Source organism: Gorilla gorilla, chromosome X, assembly GCF_029281585.2.
Source record: "Gorilla gorilla gorilla isolate KB3781 chromosome X, NHGRI_mGorGor1-v2.1_pri, whole genome shotgun sequence".
Classification (NCBI taxonomy): Eukaryota; Metazoa; Chordata; class Mammalia; order Primates; family Hominidae; genus Gorilla; species Gorilla gorilla.
In genome coordinates, this window is record NC_073247.2 from 34666643 (window position 1) to 34688381 (window position 21739).

At 41.1% G+C, this 21739-nt stretch overlaps 1 protein-coding gene across 24 annotated transcripts in view; it reads left to right on the plus strand.

Annotated features, from left to right (window-relative positions):
- ZFX (zinc finger protein X-linked) overlaps positions 1 to 21739 on the plus strand; it is a 65536-nt gene that overhangs the window by 17240 nt on the left and 26557 nt on the right. For 11 of the 24 annotated variants that reach the window (XM_055376388.2, XM_055376391.2, XM_019019641.4 and 8 more), the window contains 3 exons: positions 6456 to 6541; positions 7347 to 7463; positions 12914 to 13492. In XM_055376388.2, the coding sequence (XP_055232363.1) occupies positions 6484 to 6541; positions 7347 to 7463; positions 12914 to 13492 (754 nt within the window). In that variant the 5' untranslated portion in view covers positions 6456 to 6483. Of the gene's footprint in view, positions 1 to 6455; positions 6542 to 7346; positions 7464 to 9113; positions 9169 to 11451; positions 11605 to 12913; positions 13493 to 21739 lie in introns of those variants that run through there. The other 13 variants (XM_055376401.2, XM_055376399.2, XM_031005909.3 and 10 more) reach the window with 5 other exon arrangements.

Genomic DNA, 21739 nt, shown 5'->3' on the forward strand with positions numbered 1-21739 from the left:
CAAAACCTTGAAATTACTGATTGCCTCAGCGTGGTTTTATGGAAAAACTAATACAAAAACTTGGCCTTGACTGTTTGAGCAAAGCCTACAAAAGTTCCAGATGGGCCAGGGCAAGGAAGGATGGGGCTCTATTTACAACAGCAGATATTTTCTTTTCCTCTTCTTGACGTGGAGTAGGCAGGGCTATTTGAAAATAAAATATTCTTTTCTTAGAGAATGGAACTTGAATTACAGTTATTAGATTAATATTGATTATATACATTTTCTCTTTTCCTTTTAGACTAGTTGATCTGTTAAGTGTTGATAGTTGTTGTAACCTTCCACTACTATTGATTTTTTTTATTACTGTCTCATAGGTTCTTTTGCTTTTTTTATATTTACATATTTCCATGCTGTTTTATTTGGCACATAAAAATGCATAATGACTTCAAATTCAACATAGACTAGAGAACACACACACTTATTTTTTCTTCCTTCTAAAATCACATAAAGAATATAAAAACAAATCCAGAGAAACAAGAAAACCTCAGTGGTATGAATTAGAATATGATGAATTTTTGGTTGAATAAAGCAATTGGAAATCAATTAATGTCAAAACCCAAGAGAGCTTAGTGAACGTGTGACCTTATTCAGAAAGTAGAAGGGACCAGCCAAGAATTGGCATCCTGCAGTACCACCAACGTCAAAAGCAGGGAGGCACTTGGAGATAGAACAAGCCGTGAGTACAGCCAGATAATTAAAGCCATGGAAAGCTAAGCCATTTACCTATTAGTATAGGTGCCCGTAATGGTTTTCCTGCTGGGATAATGCCTAAAATTCAGCTCTCTGAATTGCTTGTTTGTCCATAGGAAATTCCAAAGTGAGTGCTGTATAGCAAGAAAGATAGGGGCAGTAGTTTAGGTAGCTTGTGGCTATCCTGAAGGATACTGAACCTCCAGCACCTGGAAGATGGGATACTCTTCCACCGTTAAAGGAGAACCTGGCTGGTTACATGGCTTCTTTCTCGCCTATGGACTCATTCTAGATAGGACTTCTGTGATCTGAATTTAAGTTTATTGTTGGGCAAACAGGAATTATCACTTGGGCTGAAGAAGTTCACCCCAGCAGTCAGAATATAACTCTAGTCTGGACCCTCATCTACAAGTAGGAATAGACAACCAGGAAGAACCATGCTTTTCAGGAAAACCAGCAGTTTAAAAGAGAGGCACCAAATTCAACTAACTGAATAATGAAACACCAGAGGAGACAGTTTATATAGGGTACAGAATGAACTTTAAATCCACAGAGAGATTTGGGAAGATATCGTGTCCACCCAAAAAAGAAAAGATTGCTATGGAAAAGAAACTATTGGAATTAAAATATGATCTTTTAAAGAAAAATTCAGTAGATGGGGTGGAGATCAAATTAGCTAGCTTAGAAGAAAGAATTCAGGGATTCTCTGAGAGTGTAGTAGAAAGACAAAGAAAATATGAGAGAAAAGTTAAAGCAATATAGAAGCTAGATTTAGTATAGCCTTCTTACATCCTGTAATAAATGCTAGTAAGAATGAACAGAGAAAATGGAGGAAAGTATAGAAACAACAAGAAACTTTCCTAAGTTCAAGAAGGGCTTAAGTCTTTTGATTGAAAAGGCCCCACATGGTCTGCATGTGAGAAGAGAACTTGTTAGAGTGGTAGCAGTGAGAATAAAGAGGAAGTGATAAGTATAAGAGTTACTGGCTTTGAGATGAATTTAATTTAAAGGCTGGTAGAGTCAGAGAAGAGAAATATGACTCCAGATTTGAAAATGAGATATCTGGAGAAATCATGGCTAACATTGAACAACATGGGGGAAAAATTAGGAAAGAAATGCAGCTTAAGAGAGAAGATATTAATTAGGCCTTAAATATAAGTTTTCACCAGTTCTGATTTCCCTCTAAGACAAATTGTTATAGACACATTTGCCTTTGTTTGCCTTTCCTGCAGCTTAAGCATTCCTTCTACCGTGTATAATAAAATTTAGTTCTCTGAGTGTGACTTAGTGAGAAGAATTAGAGTTGAGTCATAGAATTAACAGGCAGTGAGGTTTTGGGAGACCAAAAGCAGAAAAGTGATTTTTATATGCATATTAGCTGCAAAAAGCAAAGTGAATAAATAAGAATCCTGTTAACTTGCCCAAGAGGGAGATCACAGAAGTATCTAAGCATCAAAAGATACAAAACAAATAAATTATATCTGTGATCCCTAATTTAAGATAGATAAAATGCCATTGCTATACCTGTTAACTTTTATTGCTTTATTATATATTTTATTTATAATTACCTTCTTCTAGGATGATATTGCTTTATTTTAAAGAATGGAAGGACATTTTTGTGAATTTCCTGGGTTCTCCCAGCCCATCCATTATTTCCCTCAAAACTATATGTTTTTCTTTTCTTTCTTTCTTTTTTTTTTTTTTTTTTTACTTTCTGTCCTCACAGTCTGTTCCCAAAAACTATGTTTTTCCATTGTGAATTATTTTCAGGATCATGATTCTCGTAACTGGGAAGGGAATATCTTACTGAGTTTGAGGTGTTAGTAGAGTCCCAGAAATACCTTGAGGGTGTTTGATAGTAAGACTAAATGTTAGTACTTGTTCACCCAAATTCTGAGATTCTTGGTTCTCTGAAACATCCTGCTTATTTGTCTTTAGGTTCAACTGATCTCTGGGCTTGGTTTGTACTACAAAGGCATGGACACCGCCAGTTACATTATCACGTACCTTCTTCCACCCTTCCTTTATCGTATCTGAGAACTCCTCTGAGTAGGTTCTGTTCTGAGAACAGTTTCATTCTGATTGTCAAAGGGAGTTAGTATTCTAACTCCAGAGGGGTTACAAAGTTGAGGTATAGTCATCTCTGTTTAGAATGTTTGAATTTTTGTAATGACAAAACAGAAGGGAAAATGACCAGGCAAAACAATAGTTTGTTGAATAATTACTGCTCACTTAAGATGAGATGAGCGGGCACCCCCATGTAGGCCAGAATATCTATTAGGAAATGCACATGATGTAAAAGGATGAGAAGAAAGCAAATCAGTCTGTTAATGGTAGCTTGGGTTAATACTGCAGAGCCTTTGAGTATTGAGGAACTGCTAAAGTGTTCAGAGCAGGGAAGTGGTATGATCAAAGCAGTGCTTCAGGAGGGTTAATTTGCCTACAGATTGCAGAAATGCCTCAATACTTGGCACCAGCCCTTACGTGTAGTATTAGGGTTTCTAGTCATTTGTTGTGGGAGTGGCAGAAAGGAGCAAGGCCAGTCCAGAGGCTATTTTCATCCCCCGGGGATCAGGAAATATGAAGCTGAGTGGGAATGCTAACTAGGAATTAAAAAAAAAAAAAAGATTCTTGAGAAGTTGAAAATTGACAAGATCTGGCAATCTGACTGTGAGCAGAGAAGAAGAAAAAGGCCATAGTGGTCATATCAGGAGAAGGCTGGGTTTTATCGGGATGAGAATATTCAACAGTCTGTTGGACATGTTAGGATGATTGTAGGAATCATTGTTGTGGAAATAGTAGTTGAAACCATGGGAATAAAGAGAAAGCAGAAGAGGAGAGGGTTGAGCACACACCTGGGCTGAGCCGCAGTATAAGGGGTGAGGGGAGGGTGAGCAGCCAGCAGTTAAGAAGAGGGAAGAGAACTAGAAGTCACTTAAAGCAACAGAGGAAGGAGAGCACTTCACAAATTAGGGAGTTGATTGTTTAATAGAAATGCCAAGGAGGATGAATGCCAAGAAAAGTTGTTCTGCAAGTTGAGAATCCGTAGAGCTGATGGGATTGGGTTTATGTAGGGAAATTTGTGCGGTGAGGGGCTTAAATACCTTAATGTATCCCCTTTATTGCCTTCTTAATTGGCTTGCTTTAATGTCATAGTGTTTCATAATGCTTAGAATTTTTTTTTTTTTTTTGAGACAGAGTCTCGCTCTGTCGCCCAGGCTGGAGTGCAGTGGCGCAATCTTGGCTCACTGCAACCTCCACCTCCCGGATTCAAGTAGTTCTCCCTGCCTCAACCTCCTGAGTAGCTGGGATTACAGGCACCCACCACCACGCCTGGCTAATTTTTGTATTTTTAGTAGCAATGGGGTTGCGCCATGTTGGCCGGGCTGGTCTCGAACTCCTGACCTCAGGTGATCCACCCGTCTCAGGCTCCCAAAGTGCTGGGATTACAGATGTGAGCCACCACGTCCAGCCAATGCTTAGAAGATTAATTTACGTTTATCATTTTTAAAAGGGGGAAAAGGTATTCTATAGCCAGAGGTGGTTTTGCGGGAGTAGGGCAGTAATAACTTTTTCAGAGCATGTACACTTTCTGTTTTTCATTTGCTTTAATTTTTTTTCTTTAATTTTTTTTTTTTTTTTTTTTTTTTTTTGAGACGGAGTGTTGCTCTATGGCCCAGGCTGCTGGAGTGCAGTGGCATGATCTTGGCTCATTGCAACCTCCATATCCCGGGTTCAAGCGATTCTCCTGCCTCAGCCTCCTGAGTAGCTGGGATTACAGGCATGCGCCACCATACCCTGCTAATTTTTTTGTATCTTAGTAGAGGAGGGGTTTCGCCGTGTTGGTTAGGCTGGTCTCGAACGCCTGACCTCAGGTGATCTACCCACCTCGGCCTCCCACGGTGCTGGCATTACAGGCGTTAGCCACCATGCCCAGCCCATTTACTTTTATTTGAAACAGTTTGAATAAATAACATGAAACATGCTATTTCTTAAAAATGAGTAGAATGTATCTCAGAGTTGATATGTTGAGAATTCCTTTTATGAATGTTAATTTTCTCAATTAACATTTAATGGATATTTCCATTACTATTCCATGTTAATGGATTTTTTTAAGGACTATATATGTAATTTAGTATCTGTAAATAAGACATATATAAATAATCATAATATGACAAACCAGTACAATAAGAGAAGAATAGAGTGCTGTGGAAATTTCAGAGGGAAAAATTGTTTCCAGCTTTCTCTTTTTTTTGTGGGGAAGGAGATTTAGAGGGAAAGATCAAAGCAGAGATAATGGGGGAAAGGTGTTCCAGGTAGAAGGAACCCTGAATCAAATATGAAGTTGGGGTTTTATGGGGATGTTGAGCATTTTTGTTTGGCTGAACTTTGTGTGGGTGGGGGCCATGTGTTTGTGTACGTGCTGACAGTGGTAGAGGGAAGTGCTTGAAGGAAAGTTAGGGAAGATGATGATGGGAAGGTAGTTTGGGGCCAGAACTTAGAAGATGACAGGTGTTTGAATTTTATTTAGAGGGAGCAAGAAGCCATTAAACATTTTTGAACAGAGGAATGATGTCACCTAGCTTTAGAAAAATGACTTGTGTTTCTGTTAATTGAAATTTTAATAAGCATGTAGTACTTATAAAATCAGCAAAAAAAGTGGTAAAGGTGAAAATTATTGGTTAGAGTTCTTTTTGTCAGAAGTTTTTGGCTTAAGTAGAAAAGGGAGAATTAAGGCCATTGGAATGTCTTACAAGAATTCAAGGCAGGAATATAGCTGGACCTCAGATAGGTCTAGAACCAGGAGCTAAAGAGCTGTCTCCCCTCCCTGCTTACTCTATTCTGTTACTCAAGGCACTCACAGTCTAAGCCAGAGTTGCAAAATGACTTTTCTCAGCTCTTATGTTCCAGCCACCAGGACAGAGAGGGAGAAAGGGAGAGAGAGAGAGAGGCAGACAGACAGACAGACACTGATTCTTGCTCATGGTTTTGGATTCTCAGGGATAGGACTTTGATTTTATTGTGCTTAAAGATGAACTTATTGTTTACCGCTTTATAGCTAGTGCCAATCAACTGTGGCCAGGAGAATATAAATACACTATGGGAATTTACTTCTCTAGATGAGAGGATTAGTTAAGAGAGGTTAGGCAGAATCCCAAGGGTTGTTTACTACAGTTATGCACTTTGAATTTTTATCGTTGTGTAATCTACTGGTTGGAAGTTAGTAGACTAATTACATATAAAGAATATGAAAATTGTGCAAAAATTTCCCCCAATAAGCTACAGAATGTATTTTAAGTTGAATCTTAACAAAACTGGTTACCCTTGTGGGAACATGGGGTGTTACAGACTGAGGACACAAGAGTGCTGGGGTCTTAAAAGCGTTCTATATTTTGATCAGGGTAGTGATTACAAAAGTTTATGTATGTATCAGAATTCATCAAGATGTGTGCACTTGATAGACCTAAGCAATACATTTATTGCTTCAACTTAAAAAGAAGTCCAGGCAAAGTTGACTTGTTTATCTGCCCTGCTTTGTCATATAGATGCCCATTTATCATTGTAAATCAAGTAAGTTCTATTTTACTTTAGATAGGTAAGTTTTTGATACACATTTATCTTTCACATAATTTGAGTGTCTCAGAAATGAAACTATCATGATGGCATTTAATACCTGATATGAAAAAACTAATGGCTTTGGTTTACTTTTTTCCCTGATTTAGGAGCTGTGACTGATGAGAATTAAAGGCCATGGATGAAGATGGGCTTGAATTACAACAAGAGCCAAACTCATTTTTTGATGCAACAGGTATAACTACTTGAATTGTTCCACTTCCCATCTACCAGATTTGGAGTTGGTTGTCATCAATGAATTGCTAGAACTCTCACATTGATCATTCACAGGTTATCTTGTTATCCTGTCAAAATTCACAGATGTTACGGTGAGCACATTATTATTACCCTCCTCAAAGATGTGGCTCCCTCACAACCAACTCTCATATTCTTGTCAGTAACAGCAGCAATATCAAACCTTAGTTTTATCTTCAGTTATGAAGATAATATCTTGCCGAATTATGTCCCTAATTCCTGTTGTTTTTCCCTTTGAAAATATTCCTTGTTAGCTTTGTTTGGACCTTTGTTTAAAAAAAGAAAAAGAAAAAATATTCTTTATTTACATCTGCTCTTCTTCATCCTAGTGCCTACCACATAGACAGGCTCTATGTCTCATTCTTAGTCTGGAAATAACTTTTGCATTATTTTCCTTATCCTTAGTCTCTCTTATCTAGCCTGCTGATCAGAGTACTCACTGTAAAATAACATGTGGATCCTGTCATTTCTCTATTCTCTAATACCCAGCAGATAAAGAAGGTCTCCCACATTGACCCTGTCCTATTTTTATAACTCTCTCTCTCACAAGTTCCCAAAAAGAGACTTCTGCTTCAGGAAGATGGAGTCTTCACTCCCCATAGTGTACAAGGAAAAATTATACTCAGGAAGTTCTAAAAATAGGAAAAAAACAGTATTAGAAAACATGTATTTCAGATTACCCATGGTTATAATTATATAACGTTGTAAAGTGGTTACACTTGCGTTTTGGGTTTTTTTGTTTTCAGACAGGGTCTCGTTCTGTCACCCAGGCTGGAGCACAGTGGCGCCATCTGGGTCCACTGCAACCTCCGCCTCCCAGGCTCAAGTGATCTGCTCAGCTTCCCGAGTAACTGGGGCTACAGGTGTGTGCCACAATGTCTGGCTAACTTTTGTATTTTTTTTTTTTTTTTTGGGTAGTGACGGGGTTTTGCCATGTTGCCCAGGCTGGTCTTGAACCCGTGGGCTCATGTGATCTGCCTGCCTCGGTCTCCTGTAAGTATTGGCGTGAGCCACCATGCCTGGCCTATACTTGGTTTTATAACGTAAAAGGGATTTGAGGCCAGACATGATGGCTCGCACATGTAATCCCAGCACTTTGGGAGGCTGAGGTGGGTGGATCACTTGAGGCCAGGAGTTCAAGACCAACCTGGCCAACATGGTGAAACCCCGTCTCTACTAAAAATACAAAAAAATTATCTGGGTGTGGTGGTGCACACTTGTAATCCCAGCTACTCGGGAGGCTGAGGCATGAGAATCGGTTGAATCTGGGAGGCGGAGGTTGCAGTGAGCTGAGATTGCACCACTGCACTCCAGTCTGGGTGATAGCACGAGACATGGTCTCAAAAGAGAAAAAAAATAAAAATAAAAAATAAAAGGGTTTTATATCACACCAGGTAGCTACCCTTATTATAAATAAAATGCTAATAAGTTTTCCATTGGACTGTAAATGATCAGATTGTAGTATATTAAAGAAATAGCAATCAACTTTATCAGGAAATTAAATGTCAGTGATTTTAAATTTAAATTTTTTTTTTTTTTGAGACGGAGTCTTACTCTGTCACCAGGCTGGAGTGCAGTGGCATGATCTCGGCTCACTGCAACCTCTGTCTCCCGAGTTCAAGTGATTCTCCTACCTCAGCCTCCCGAGTAGCTGGGACTACAGATGTGCACCACCATGCCCAGCTAATTTTTTTGTATTTTTAGTAGAACGTGGTTTCACCATGTTGGCTAGGATGGTCTCGATCTCTTGACCTCGTGATTCCCCTGCCTCGGCCTCCCAAAGTGCTGGGATTACAGGGGTGAGCCACCGCACCTGGCCCTAAAATTTTCTTCTTCTTATTATTTTATTTTTCTTTTAGAGACAGGGTCTCACCCTGTTGCCTGGGCTAGAGTACGGTGGCATGATTATAGCTCATTGTAACTTCAGACTCCTGTGCTCAAGGGATCCTCCTACCTCAGCCTTCTGAGTACCTTGGACTACAGATGTGCGCCATCAAGCCCAGCTAATTTTATTTTTTGTGGAGACGGGGTCTCGCTATGTTGCCCAGGCTGGTCTCGAACAAGTGCTCCTCCCACCTTGGCCTCTCATGGTGCTGGGATTACAGGTGTGAGCCACTGTGCTCGGTCAAATTTTAAAATTTTCTTGAATCTCTAAATCCAGTGGGGATGTGTGTGTGTTTCTTAACAACTTGGGATACTCTTTTAACTCGTTTGGTAATTTCAATTTGATAATGATAAATGTAAGGTTTATAATTCTTTCTTCCTTGGAACATGAAATATAAGTAATATACTTGAAAGAGACTAAACTCTTTGGAGAAAAATGTGCAGTGTTTGTTCACTTAATCTTGCCACAGGCAAACCTGGGTAATGGACTAAGTGGTAGGTTGAAGGGCTATTGCGTTTTAGTCTTGATTGATAACACTTAATGGTATTTGTTTATCTTTGAGCAAGTCACTTAATCTGCCAGGGCCTCCGTTTTCATGTCATAATAATAATGAAACCTCTCATTACAGTTTTTCAGAACACTTCCCATACATTCCCATTTGATCATCACCACAGTCCTGTGAGGTATGCATGGCAGATACTACTGTCCTCATTTTACTGATGAGGAAACTGAAACTCAGAGGTTAAATGACTTGCCCAAGGTCACAAAACTAATAAGTGTCCTACCCTGATGTACTCTCTGATTTAGATTTTGGTTTTTTTTTTTTTGGTTTTGTTTTGTTTTTGAGATGGAGAATTGCTCTGTTGCCCAGGCTGGAGTACAGTGGCCATGATCTCTGCTCACTGCAACCTCCACCTCCCTGGTTCAGGTGATTCTCCTGTCTCAGCCTCCTGAGTAGCTGAGATTACTGGTGCAGACCACCATGCCCGGCTAATTTTTGTATTTTTAGTAGAGATGGGGTTTTGCCATGTTGACCAGGCTGGTCTTGAACTCCTGACCTCAAGTGATTCGCCTGCCTCGGCCTCCCAAAGTGCTGGGATTACAGGCGTGAGCCACCGCGCCCGGCTGATTTACGTTTTATAACCAGTGCTCTTGCCACTAGATGCTTTCATCTTTATGTATGCTAAATGGAGATTAGTGATCTATTACTTAATGATAATATTGTGGATATTGAAAACAAGTATAAAGCATTTTGTAGAAATTCTGTAGAAATTAAAGTGAACATACTCTTTTTTTTTTTTTTTTTTTTTGAGATGGAGTTTTGCTCTTGTTGCCTAGGCTGGAGTGCAATGGCGCGATCTTTGCTCACCACAACCTCCGCCTCCCAGGTTCAAATGATTCTCCTGCCTCAGCCTCCTGAGTAGCTGGGATGACAGGCATGCACCACCATGTCCGGCTAATTTTGTATTTTTAGTAGAGATGGGGTTTCTCCATGTTGGTCAGGCTGGTCTCGAACTCCTGACCTCAGGTGATTCGCCTGCCTTGGCCTCCCAAAGTGCTGGGATTACAGGTATGAGCCACTGTTCCCAGCCTAAAGTGAACATATTCTTTTTATTATTTCTAGATGTAATTAAAATAGATATTAGTTGGCTTCCTATAATTTTTAATATTCTTTGGCCTTTGATTTTTTTTTTTTTTTTGAGACAGAGTCTTACTCTGTCACCCAGGCTGGAGTGCAGTGATAAAATCTCGGCTCAATGCAACCTCCGTCTCCTGGGTTCAAGTGCTTCTCCTGCTTCAGCCTCCCGAGTAGCTGGGATTACAGGCATGCACCACTACGCCTGGCTAATTTTTATATTTTTAGTAGAGACGGGGTTTCACAATGTTGGCCAGGCTGGTCTCGAACCCTTGACCTCAGGTAATCTGCCCGCCTTGGCCTCCCTAAGTGCTGGGATTACAAGGCATGAGCCACCACGCCAGACCTGATCATTTTTGGTTGTTGATTAAGCTATGTATTTCTCTGAGGGCCTGGCCAGTGACACATAGTCATTGAGTTAGGCACCTGGTTGGACTCAGCCTGGTCTGAGTCAACCAGAGGCACTAATCTACTGAATAGCTATGTAGGTAAGACTTTTATAAAACTTTCTTTGCTTTTCTGTAGAACAGAAGCCAAGATATTTTATTTATTTATTTATTAATTATTGAGACGGAGTCTTGCTCTGTCACCCAGGCTGGAGTGCAGTGGCGCAATCTCGGCTTACTGCAACCTCTGCCTCTTGGGTTCAAGCAATTCTCCTGCCTCAGCCTCCCTAGTAGCTGGGACCACAGGCACGTGCCACCACACCCAGCTAATTTTTTGTATTTTTTGTAGAGACGGGGTTTCACAGTGTTAGGCAGGATGGTCTCGATCTCCTGACCTCGGGATCCGCCCACTTCGGCCTCCCAAAGTGCTGGGATTACAGGCGTGAGCCACTGTGCCCAGCCTTCTTTTATTTTATTTTATATTTTTGATAAGGATATTTGATTCTATTTCCATTTGTGACATTCATTCAGAATAATATTTTCTGAGCACCATACACTGTGCAAACTGTGTGATCTTGGTTAAGTCATTTAATCTCACTGGGCTTCAACTGATTCAGTCCTCTACCTTCATTCCTTAACTGCAAAATGGACTAGAGTAGGGGAACTATGTTCCGAGGAACTGCCTTGGGAGTTGGGGTCTAGGGGGACGGGAGGAGGCTAGATGGAGGCAACGTACCCTGGTGAAGTTGGGGCAGCTCCTGCTCCAACTACTCTCAACCTCCACCACTCCAGCGCAGCTGCACTTGTATTTATCCCATCAGTCTCCAGAGCCTCCTCAACCCAGTTGTCTTTCCTCCTCAACTGTGGTCTTTAGTCCCTCTTTTAATTTATCCTTTGATCCTTGTATGTCCTAGATTCAGAGGATGATTTCTAAATTTCTATAGCCATAGATGGAGCGTATTGGTGGTATATTGCACCAGAACAAAAAGGGAAGCGTGTGAAGGGAGAAAGGAAAAAAAATAGAAGTAAAAGAAACACATGGGAGAGATGGAAAGAAGAACAAATATGAGTTGAGGAGAGGGAGGTGGAGCAAAAAGGTAAAACACATATAATGAAGGAAAATAGTATGTTTGTCACCTGAAGTTGCGTTACTTAATTTTTTTTTTTTTTTAAGAGACTTAGAGACGGAGTCTTGCTCTGTCACCCAGGCTGGAGTGCAGTGGCACGATCTCGGCTCACTGAAAGCTCTGCCTCCTGGGTTCACTCCATTCTGCCTCAGCCTTCTGAGTAGCTGGGACTACAGGCGCCCGCCACCACACCCGGATAATTTTTGTATTTTTAGTAGAGACAGGGTTTCACCGTGTTAGCCAGGCTGGTCTCAATCTCCTGAGCTCGTGATCCACCTGCCTTGGCCTCCCAAAGTGCTGGGATTACAGGCGTGAGCCACCGCGCCTGGCCTACTTAATTAATTTTTGTAATCTTCCCTTAAGTACCTATGTGTATGGTTTTCTTTTCTTTTTTTTTTTTTTTTTGAGATGGAGTCTCACTCTGTTGCCCAGGCTGGAGTGCAGTGGCGCGATCTCAGCTCACTGCAAGCTCTGCCTCCCGGGTTCACACCATTCTCCTGCCTCAGCCTCCCAAGTAACTGGGACTACAGGCGCTCGCCACCACACCTGGCTCATTTTTTTGTATTTTTAGTAGAGACGTGGTTTCACTATGTTAGCCAGGATGGTCTCGAGCTTCTGACCTGGTCATCCGCCCGTCTCGGCCTCCCAAAGTGCTGGGATTACAGGACTGAGCCAGCGCGCCTGGCCTTTTTTTTTAAAAACAGAGTCTTGCTTTGTCACCCAGGGTGGAGTGCAGCAGTGCCACCTTGGCTCACTGCAATGTCCGCCTCCCTGGTTCAAGCAGTTCTGCTTCAGCCTCCCAGGAAGTTGGGATTATAGGCTTGTGCTGCCATGCCCGGCTAATTTCTGTGTTTTTAGTAGAGACAGGGTTTCACAATGTTACCCAGGCTGGTCTCAAACTCTTGGCTTCAAGTGATCTGCCCACCTTGGCTTCCCAAAGTGGTGGGAATACAGGTGTGAAGCCATTGCACCTGGCTATATATGGATTTTATTAGTGTGCCTAGAATTTTACTTTCATATATGTATTTTTTCTGTGACTGCCTCAATTGCTTTGTTCTCCTAATTTTTAAAAATCTATTGATTTGAGATGATTACAAAAGTTCTTGGGTTAAAAACATGTGATTCAAAAATAGATTCCCTCTTTATTTCTTTAATCTATCTTAATGTTTAAGAAAACTGAGGAGCTAGTCTGTTTTCCCAGTAGAAATTAAGTAACATTTACGTTAATTGTAGTCATGCATACTTACCTGAAATTTGTCATTTTAATTTTTTTTTTAAGGAGCTGATGGTACACACATGGATGGTGATCAAATTGTTGTGGAAGTACAAGAAACTGTTTTTGTTTCAGATGTTGTGGATTCAGACATAACTGTGCATAACTTTGTTCCTGATGACCCAGATTCAGTTGTAATCCAAGATGTTATTGAGGACGTTGTTATAGAAGATGTTCAGTGCCCAGATATCATGGAAGAAGCAGATGTGTCTGAAACGGTCATCATTCCTGAGCAAGTGCTGGACTCAGATGTAACTGAAGAAGTTTCTTTAGCACATTGCACAGTCCCAGATGATGTTTTAGCTTCTGACATTACTTCAGCCTCAATGTCTATGCCAGAACACGTCTTGACGGGTGATTCTATACATGTGTCTGACGTTGGACATGTTGGACATGTTGAACATGTGGTTCATGATAGTGTAGTGGAAGCAGAAATTGTCACTGATCCTCTGACTACCGACGTAGTTTCAGAAGAAGTATTGGTAGCAGACTGTGCCTCTGAAGCAGTCATAGATGCCAATGGGATCCCTGTGGACCAGCAGGATGATGACAAAGGCAACTGTGAGGACTACCTTATGATTTCCTGTAAGTCTTGGGGTACAGTGATTGTCAAAGGTGTTTTTGTAGGCTGCCTCTTCTAATTTACATCAGGGGTGAAATTTTCTTGACTTAAATGTCTGTAAAAGTAAATCTCATAGGCCTACCTGCCTTGTTGTTTCCATTTGCAGCCTACAAGATAACTGAAAATTAAGAAAAGTGAGGCCGGGTGTGGTGGCTCATGCCTGTAGTCCCGGCACTTTGGGAGGCCGAGGCAGGTGGATCACCTGAGGTCAGGAGTTCGAGACCAGCCTGGCCAACCAACATGGTGAAACCCCGTCTCTACTAAAAATACAAAAATTAACCGGGTGTGGTGGTGGGCGCCTGTAATCCCAGCTACGTGGGAGGCTGAGGCAGGAGAATTGCTTGAACCCGGGAGCCGGAGGTTGCAGTTAGCCAAGATTGTGCTACTGCACTTCAGCCTGGGTGACAGAGCAAGACTCCTTCTCAAAAAAAAAAAAGCTGAAACGAACAGAACTGAACTTTGGAATCATGAAGAATGTGATTAGGCTGTTACCAGCCTTTATTAGAATTATGAACTCTCTTGAAACCTAAAAGGAGTTCAACTTGGAAAAACAAAATGTCTAACCAAGCTACTTACTTTTTTTTTTTTTTTTTTTTTCGGAGGGAGAGTCTTGCTCTGTCGCCCAGGCTGGAGTGCAGTGGCGCGATCTCAGCTCACTGTAAACTCTGCCTCTCGAGTTCAAGTGATTCTCGTGCCTCAGCCTCCCAAGTAGCTGGGATTGTAGGCACGCACCACCACGCCTGGCTAATTTTTTGTATTTTTAGTAGAGAGGGGGTTTTGCCATGTTGCCCAGTCTGGTCTCGAACTCCTGAGCTCAGGCAATCCACCTGCCTTGGCCTTCCAAAGTGGGAGGATTACAGGTGTGAGGTATCACGCTGCTACTTATTTTCTTGAATATGGATACACGGTACTGTTTATGTAATACTTATGTACTTATATGATATGTAAAACACTGCATAACAGATAACATGAAAAAGAGCTCTGGTATAGTATGAAACATGATTCCAAAACATGGTATCAAGTATGATGGATTCATATTAGGTTATTGGAGAAAAGTAAAGTATTTTGAAACACACCTTTACGTGTTTATCTTAGCATCTGGAAAGACAACCGTTATTTTCTTAGAACATACTTCTTGGTACCAATTTCGGAGATAAAATTCTAGATTGGCTAGGCCACGGTTCTGACCCAGTGTGGAAATTCTTATGCCTTAAGGAACTAAACTTAAAATATAAAGGATTCACAGACTATTTATAAATTTACAAGAATATTTGCTTTGTTCGAATACCTGTTTTAATACAGGAATTTAATATAACATTAATATACTGGAGTCCACCAGCATTTTAGGAAACTTCTTTGAGATTTTGAAACTCCTTTGAAAACTTCTTGAGATTTTGAAAATGAAAGAATTATTTGTGGAAAAGGGAAGAAAATGCCTTCATTCAACACGTTTATTGGACCCTGAATGTGTGAGACATTGTTGTAGGTAGCGTAGATACAGATATGTGCTAAATAAATACATGCATAAGACCATTATCCCTGGAGAGCTTTTGATCTGCTGTGGGAGAGAAAGTTTGTAGTGTGATGCAGAGGTGTGACTAAACTGCCATGGAGATGGGATGGAGTAGCTGACCTTTGAAATCAAGGATGAATTCTAGTTTTACAGGATGAATGGCACGGGTGGCAGGAAGACATTCCAGGCATATAGTATAGTGTATTAAAAAAGAAAAAAGTTCTGGCCTTTGCTGATATTGCTGATAATGATGGGAACTTAGGATATACTTTTATATCTTTGTGTACGTTCTATTTTATTCCTTAGAATAAATTTGTAGAAATAGAATTGATAGATCAAAGGGTGTACACATTTACAAGTTTGGTTATGCTTGAAGTTTGGTTAAATTCTCTTGGTATTTTGCCTTAATATTCCCTTCACCAAGTTTATGAGAATGTTCATTTCCCTACACTGGAACCAACACAGAGTATTATTTTTCTTTTTAGTTTTTGCCAGTCTGATAGGAAAAAATAGGTTATCCTGTTTCAATTTTGAATTTATTTTAGGATGATAATCCTTGTATGTGGAATAAGACTTAAGTGAGGGAGAGATTAGTGGCAGTGAACTGTTGAAATGGTTCATATCTAAGATGATCTGAAGTACGTTAATAATAGTAAAGGGGACAGAGAGGTAGCTGCATTCAAGAGAGATTAGGAAGAAAAATGGATGAGATTTGATGATAGATAAAAGAGGCTAGGGGTTTGAGGAAGAAAGATAATTCAAGGATGACCCTAAGTGTTCTACCTTGGGAGATTGGATGCCTAGTCATGCCATTACCTGAAAGGAGGAGTAGGTTTGGTGGGGGAAGGTGGGGGAAGGGGGAAGATTTAGGATCTGTTACAGTTTGAATTGCTTGTTGGTGGATGTTTCTTCTAGGCAGTTGAAAATATGACTTTGGTGCTTTTGAGAGAGTTTGTTGCTAGAGGAAGAAATTTAGGACAACAGAATGTAGGCAGTATCATATATGGAAATGGATGGTAGTCCCCAGAGCATGCTTGTCGAGTAAGAGTGTCAAGTATGGCTCCTTTAGGTATTTAAGAAGTAGGCAGAAAGGAGTCCTTGAAAAATCAGGAGGTTTTGGGAAGAGGAGGAGGAGAAAAAGTGTTTCCAACACTGTTAAGGATAGAGTTTCTACAAGTTATCAGCCACTGAGGAGAAAGCAGGCTTTTTTGTTTGGCATTTAGGAGGTCATTGGTATCTAAATTAGAGTAGGTTCAGTAAGGCATGGGCTGTTGGAGAGGAGATGGAAGAGATGAGCTGTGATGGATTGAGAAGTTAGTGGAAGTGGAGTTAGGTGAAGCGGTTTGGATAAATTGCCATTTTGGTCAGCAAAGGGACTAAAGAGGTGGGAGTATAGCTTTTGACGGTTGCCTGGATGGCGAAAGTAAGTTGAACATGTTTATAGACTTAAGGGAAAAAAAAAAATCACTGGACAGAGAGAACCTGAAGATAAAGAAAGGATGGGCTAGTGGAGCAGGTTCCAGAGAAGGGGAAGGGACTGGGTTCCAGGGCTGTAGGAGACGGCTGTTAGGTAAGTCCTGGAGAGGGAAGGTGAGTCCCCTTCTCTGAGACAGGAAGGCAGTTAAGGATGAGGCCCCTTTCCAGGGACAGAAGGTAAAAGGAGTACTTGAATGTTGGGAGCTATTTTGTCTGTGAAGCAGGTTCATCTGCACATATGGAAGGACTGCAGAGGCTGGGTGGAAAGCTGAAGGATAATGGCAAAGGGTTGAAAAGCTTTAGTCTTTAGGGGATGGGCCAGTGTAGGAAGCCAAGAATTTATGAGATAGATTGCTGAACCGCATTGAGGGGCCAGCTGAGGTTAGGAGTCTATTTTATTTTATTTTATTTTTGAGATGGAGTCTCACTCTGTTGCCCAGGCTGGAGGGCAATGGCGCCATCTTGGCTTACTGCAACCTCCGCCTCCCGGGTTCAAGCGATTCTCATGCCTTGGCCTCCCGAGTAGCTGGGATTACAGGCACTCGCCACCATGCCCAGCTAATTTTTGTATTGTTTAGTAGAGACGGGGTTTCACCATGTTGCCTAGGCTGGTCTTGAACTCCTGACCTCAGGTGATTCCGCCCGCCTCAGCCTCCCAAAGTGCTGGGATTACGGACGTGAGCTACCACGCCTGGCCGAAAATGCTATTTTAAAATGCAGGTTGAGCATCCTTAATCCAAAAATCCAATATCTGAAATGCTCCAGAATCCAGAACTTTCTAAGTACAGACATGATACCACAAGTGGAAAATTCCACACCTGACACTTGCTTTCTGAGGGTTCAATGTATATAAACTTTATTTCAGGCACAAAATTGTTTTAAAAAATTGTATAAAATTACCTTCAGGCTATGTGTATAAGGTGTATATGAAACACAGATAATTTTTTTTTTTTTTTTAAATTTGAGACAGTCTTGTTCTGTCTCCCAGGCTGGAGTGCAGTGGCTCCACCTCGGCTCACTGCAACCTCCACCCCGGCTCACTGCAACCTGCACCCCCTGGGTTCAAGTGATTCTCCTGCCTCAGCCTCCCGAGTAGCTGCGATTATAGGCACGTGCCACCATGCCCAGCTAATTTTTTTGTATTTTTAGTAGAGACGGGGTTTTGCCATGTTGGCCAGGCTGATCTCGATCGAACTCCTGACCTCAAGTGATCCATCCGCCTCAGCCTCCCAAAGTGCTGGGATTACAGGCGTGAGCCACCATGCCTGGCTGAAACACAGATAAATTTCATGTTTAGACTTGGGTCCCATCCCTAAGATATCTCATTGTGTATATGCAAATATTGCAAAATCCACAAAAGTCTGAAACACTTCTGGTCCAAGTATTTTGGATAAGGGTTACTCAACCCTTATGACTGCCAGATTTTCTATTACAAGACTGGGCAGCCCAGGACCAAGGCTAGAGAAAGCAGAGAGTTGAGTTCGTCCCAGTTTGTGAGGGGAAGAGGGCCTGGTGAAATACTGAAGAGGATAAAGCACTCTCGCTTCTCCTTGACTTCTCTCTGCACTTTCTGCCCTTTCTGTCTTCCTCAGCTTTTTTGCTAAGGAGTAAAATGCATGGTATTGGTTTGCCCTTTAACTGTGCACTATCTCTTGCCTTTACTTTCTCCTCTTTTAGGAAGCTCAGCCCTCCAAGGAAGTCATTGAAAAAAACCTAGAAGTTGCTTTAGTAACAATTTACTCAGCATATCAGGTTCTTGTATTACAGAATTTGTAATACAAGACATGTAAAATTTTACAGACTTGTAAAATTTTCATTAAAAATTTTATTTATAGTCATCTTTAGGCCCTGGGTTTCTTCTAATTTATATAGATTTTAATGTTCCTGAAAAAGTAAATATGGATGAACATAAATGGCTATTAGTGTATTTTATATATTTTAATATATGTTTTATGTATGTGTATATATTTTGGTAATATAATTTCTTTCCTTTTAAAATAAAACATATCCAAACTCAAATAATGCAGAGATACATTTAAACAAATACATACACACATGAGCATTTGCGTGCACACATGTGCTATTCCCCTATTTCACTATAATGAAATGGTTGTTTTTAAATTGGGTTTAGAGGTGGTGGTCTTTAGTAGTATCTTTTGTCTTCTCTATTATTATTATTATTTTTGAGATGAAGTCTCGCTCCCTTACCCAGGCTGGGAGTGCAGTGGTGCCATCGCGGCTCACTACCACCTCTGCCTCCCGCGCTCAAGTAATCTTTCCATCTCAGCCTCCCGAGTAGCTGGGATGACAGGCATGTGCCACCACACCCGCCTAATTTTTACATTTTTTGTAGAGAGGGGGTTTTGCCATGTTGCCCAGGCTGGTCTTGAACCTGGTCTTGAACCAGCCTGGGCTTAAGCAATTTGCCCACTTCAGCCTCCCCAATTTCTTCAATTCAGGTGTGAGCCACCTTGCCCGGCCTCTACAGCCACTTTTGCACTCTTACTTCCCTCTACTTCATCATCCCCTTTCCTTTCAAAGTAATGATCATATTTTAAAATTTAATTTACTATTGGCTTTGGGATCAAACCAATTGAACACTTTAGAATTAACTAATATTTCTCTTGGCTGTGCCTCCCAGCAAAGATACTTAATGATGCATTTTATTTTAATTTATTTATTTTTGAGACAGAGTCTTGCTCTGTCGCCCAGGCTGGAGTGCAGTGGCATGATCTTGGTTCACTGCAGCTTCCACCTCCCGGGTTCAAGTGATTCTCCTGCCTCAGCCTCCTGAGTAGCTGTGACTACAGGCGCGTGCCACCACGCCTGGCTAATTTTTGTATTTTTAGTAGAGACAGGGTTTCGTCATGTTGGCCAGGCTGGTCTCAAACTCTGGCCTCAAGCGATCTGCTCACCTCGGCCTCCCAAAGTGCTAGGATTACAGGCGTGAGCCACTGCTTCCCGCCTTAATGATGCATTTTAACTTAAAACTTATATTGAGGTCGGGCACAATGACTTATGCCTGTAATCGCAACACTTTGGGAAGCCGAGATGGGGGAGGGTCGCTTGAGCCTAGGAGTTCAGAGGTTACAGTGACCCTTGATTGCGCCACTGTACTCCAGCCTGGGCGACAGAATGAGACCCTGTTTCTTAAAAAAAACAGCCCCTCCCAAAACCCCCCTAAAACACCTATATTGATTTCAGAAGTTAAGGATTAACAAAGGTTTTGTCGTAAGTATATAGAGGAACTATGGGCTAATTTAATCCATGATAGAGAATGTGAAGATACCATTATCGGTAGTCAACTTTAATGCCTTTCATATTATGATGAAAGATGGTAGTATTTCTGAATTCTTATATTTATTAAACACTCTATCTTTAGGTCAGGAATGTGGCCAGATGTCCACGTACTCTCTTTTCTACTCTCTTCTTTAAAAGTTTCAGTAAGTTACTGGATCTGAGTGTCTAATAAACAGCTTTTATAATGTCTTTAGTATCCATCTTGGCAGGTTTCTTCCCTCTGCAGGTCTCATTTAAAATGATGCTGGGCCAGGTAAGGTGGCTCACACCTGTAATCCCAGCATTTTGGGAGGCTGAGGTGGGAGGATCTCGAGGGTAAGGAGTTGGAGACCAGCCTGGGCAACATGGCGAGACCCCATCTCTACTCCCCACAACCCAAAAAAAAAAGATTAGCTGGTGTGGTGGCATGTGCCTGTGGTTCCAGCTGCTCAGGAGGCAGAGGCAGGAGGATCCCTTGAGCACAGGAGTTCGAAGTTGCAGTGAGCTGTAATCATACCATTGCACTTCCGCCCGGGTGACAGAACGAGACCCCATCTCTTAAAAAAAATCAAAAACCAAAAAACCACACAAAACAACAATAAATGATGATGAAGCAGTCCTCATTCTTTATAATATCATGGTTGTGTATATAGACACAAATGTTCATTGTCACAGTATATAGCTACCTTTGAGGTCAGGATGACTGACTTCTTCAGTCTTTGCAATCTAGATTTTATGATTGGCTTCTAAGTTAATTATATGTTTCTTGAGGACAGGAACTATTTACTGCATCTTTGCTGCTTATGTATCTTCCCCATCACACCGTATGTATATTAGGTATGAAATAAATATCTGTTGAATAAGTGAATATATGAATGTTATAGCTGAAAGTCTGTGTACATCATGCCTCATCCAAGGCATTAACGATACATTTCTTCCCTACCAGTAGCTATTGTCTCTTGATAAAAATAGGTAATAGTAAATCTTCAATAAATGATATCTATGTGCCAGAATTGAAAATATAGTTAGTTTTTGAGATGAGATCTCACTGTGTTGCCCAGGCATACATACATACATACATACATGCCTGTAGATGTGCAGTGGTTATCTGCAGGTCTGATCATAGTGCACTGCAGCCTCGAATAATAGCTTCTCCAAGGTCACTCCCAGCAGCATTAGGGTGAGGCTTTGAAACCAGTTATGTTTTATTCCAAAGTGTCCACTCTTAATTCTCTTATTGGCCCCCCCTTTCTCTCTCTGTGTCTCTCTCTCTGTGTTTGTATGTTTGTATGTATGTGTGTATAATTTAATACTACAAAGCAGTCGAGTTCATGATAAATAGTGCTTATTGGTAGATGGGGGAGGCAAATAGAATTCCAAAGATAACTACAATTTACAATAATAATGAATACCAAATTTCAACAATGTTAAACAATAATTTGTTGGGAGGGGTTAAGCATTTTTTTTATTTAACTCATTCTAGCAGAAGCCCAGACAGCTTCCAAACCCCATCCTGTTGTTTTTCTAACTGAAAAGTATTAATTTTTTTCAAATTTGTGTTTACATGAGAAAAAGGAATCATATATAAGCTATCACTTTTACTCTTGCCAGTGTTGATTTTTCTTTTGCCTTCATTCATTCAGAAAACATTTATTGATCAGCCATAATGAGCTGCGAACCTCACTAGGGGTTGGAGATAAACAGCAAAGTCCCTGGCTTTTTAAGTTCACAGTCTGGGAGGGAAGATAAACAGAAACAGGCAATTACAGTTGAGTGTAGGAAGGTATGTAAATAGATATACAAAGTACTTTAGAAGCACTAAGAGGATGGGGCCGGGCACGGTGACTCACGCCTGTAATCCCAGCACTTTGGGAGGCCGAGGCAGGCGGATCACGAGGTCAGGAGTTTGAGACCAGCCTGACCAACATGGTGAAACCCTGTC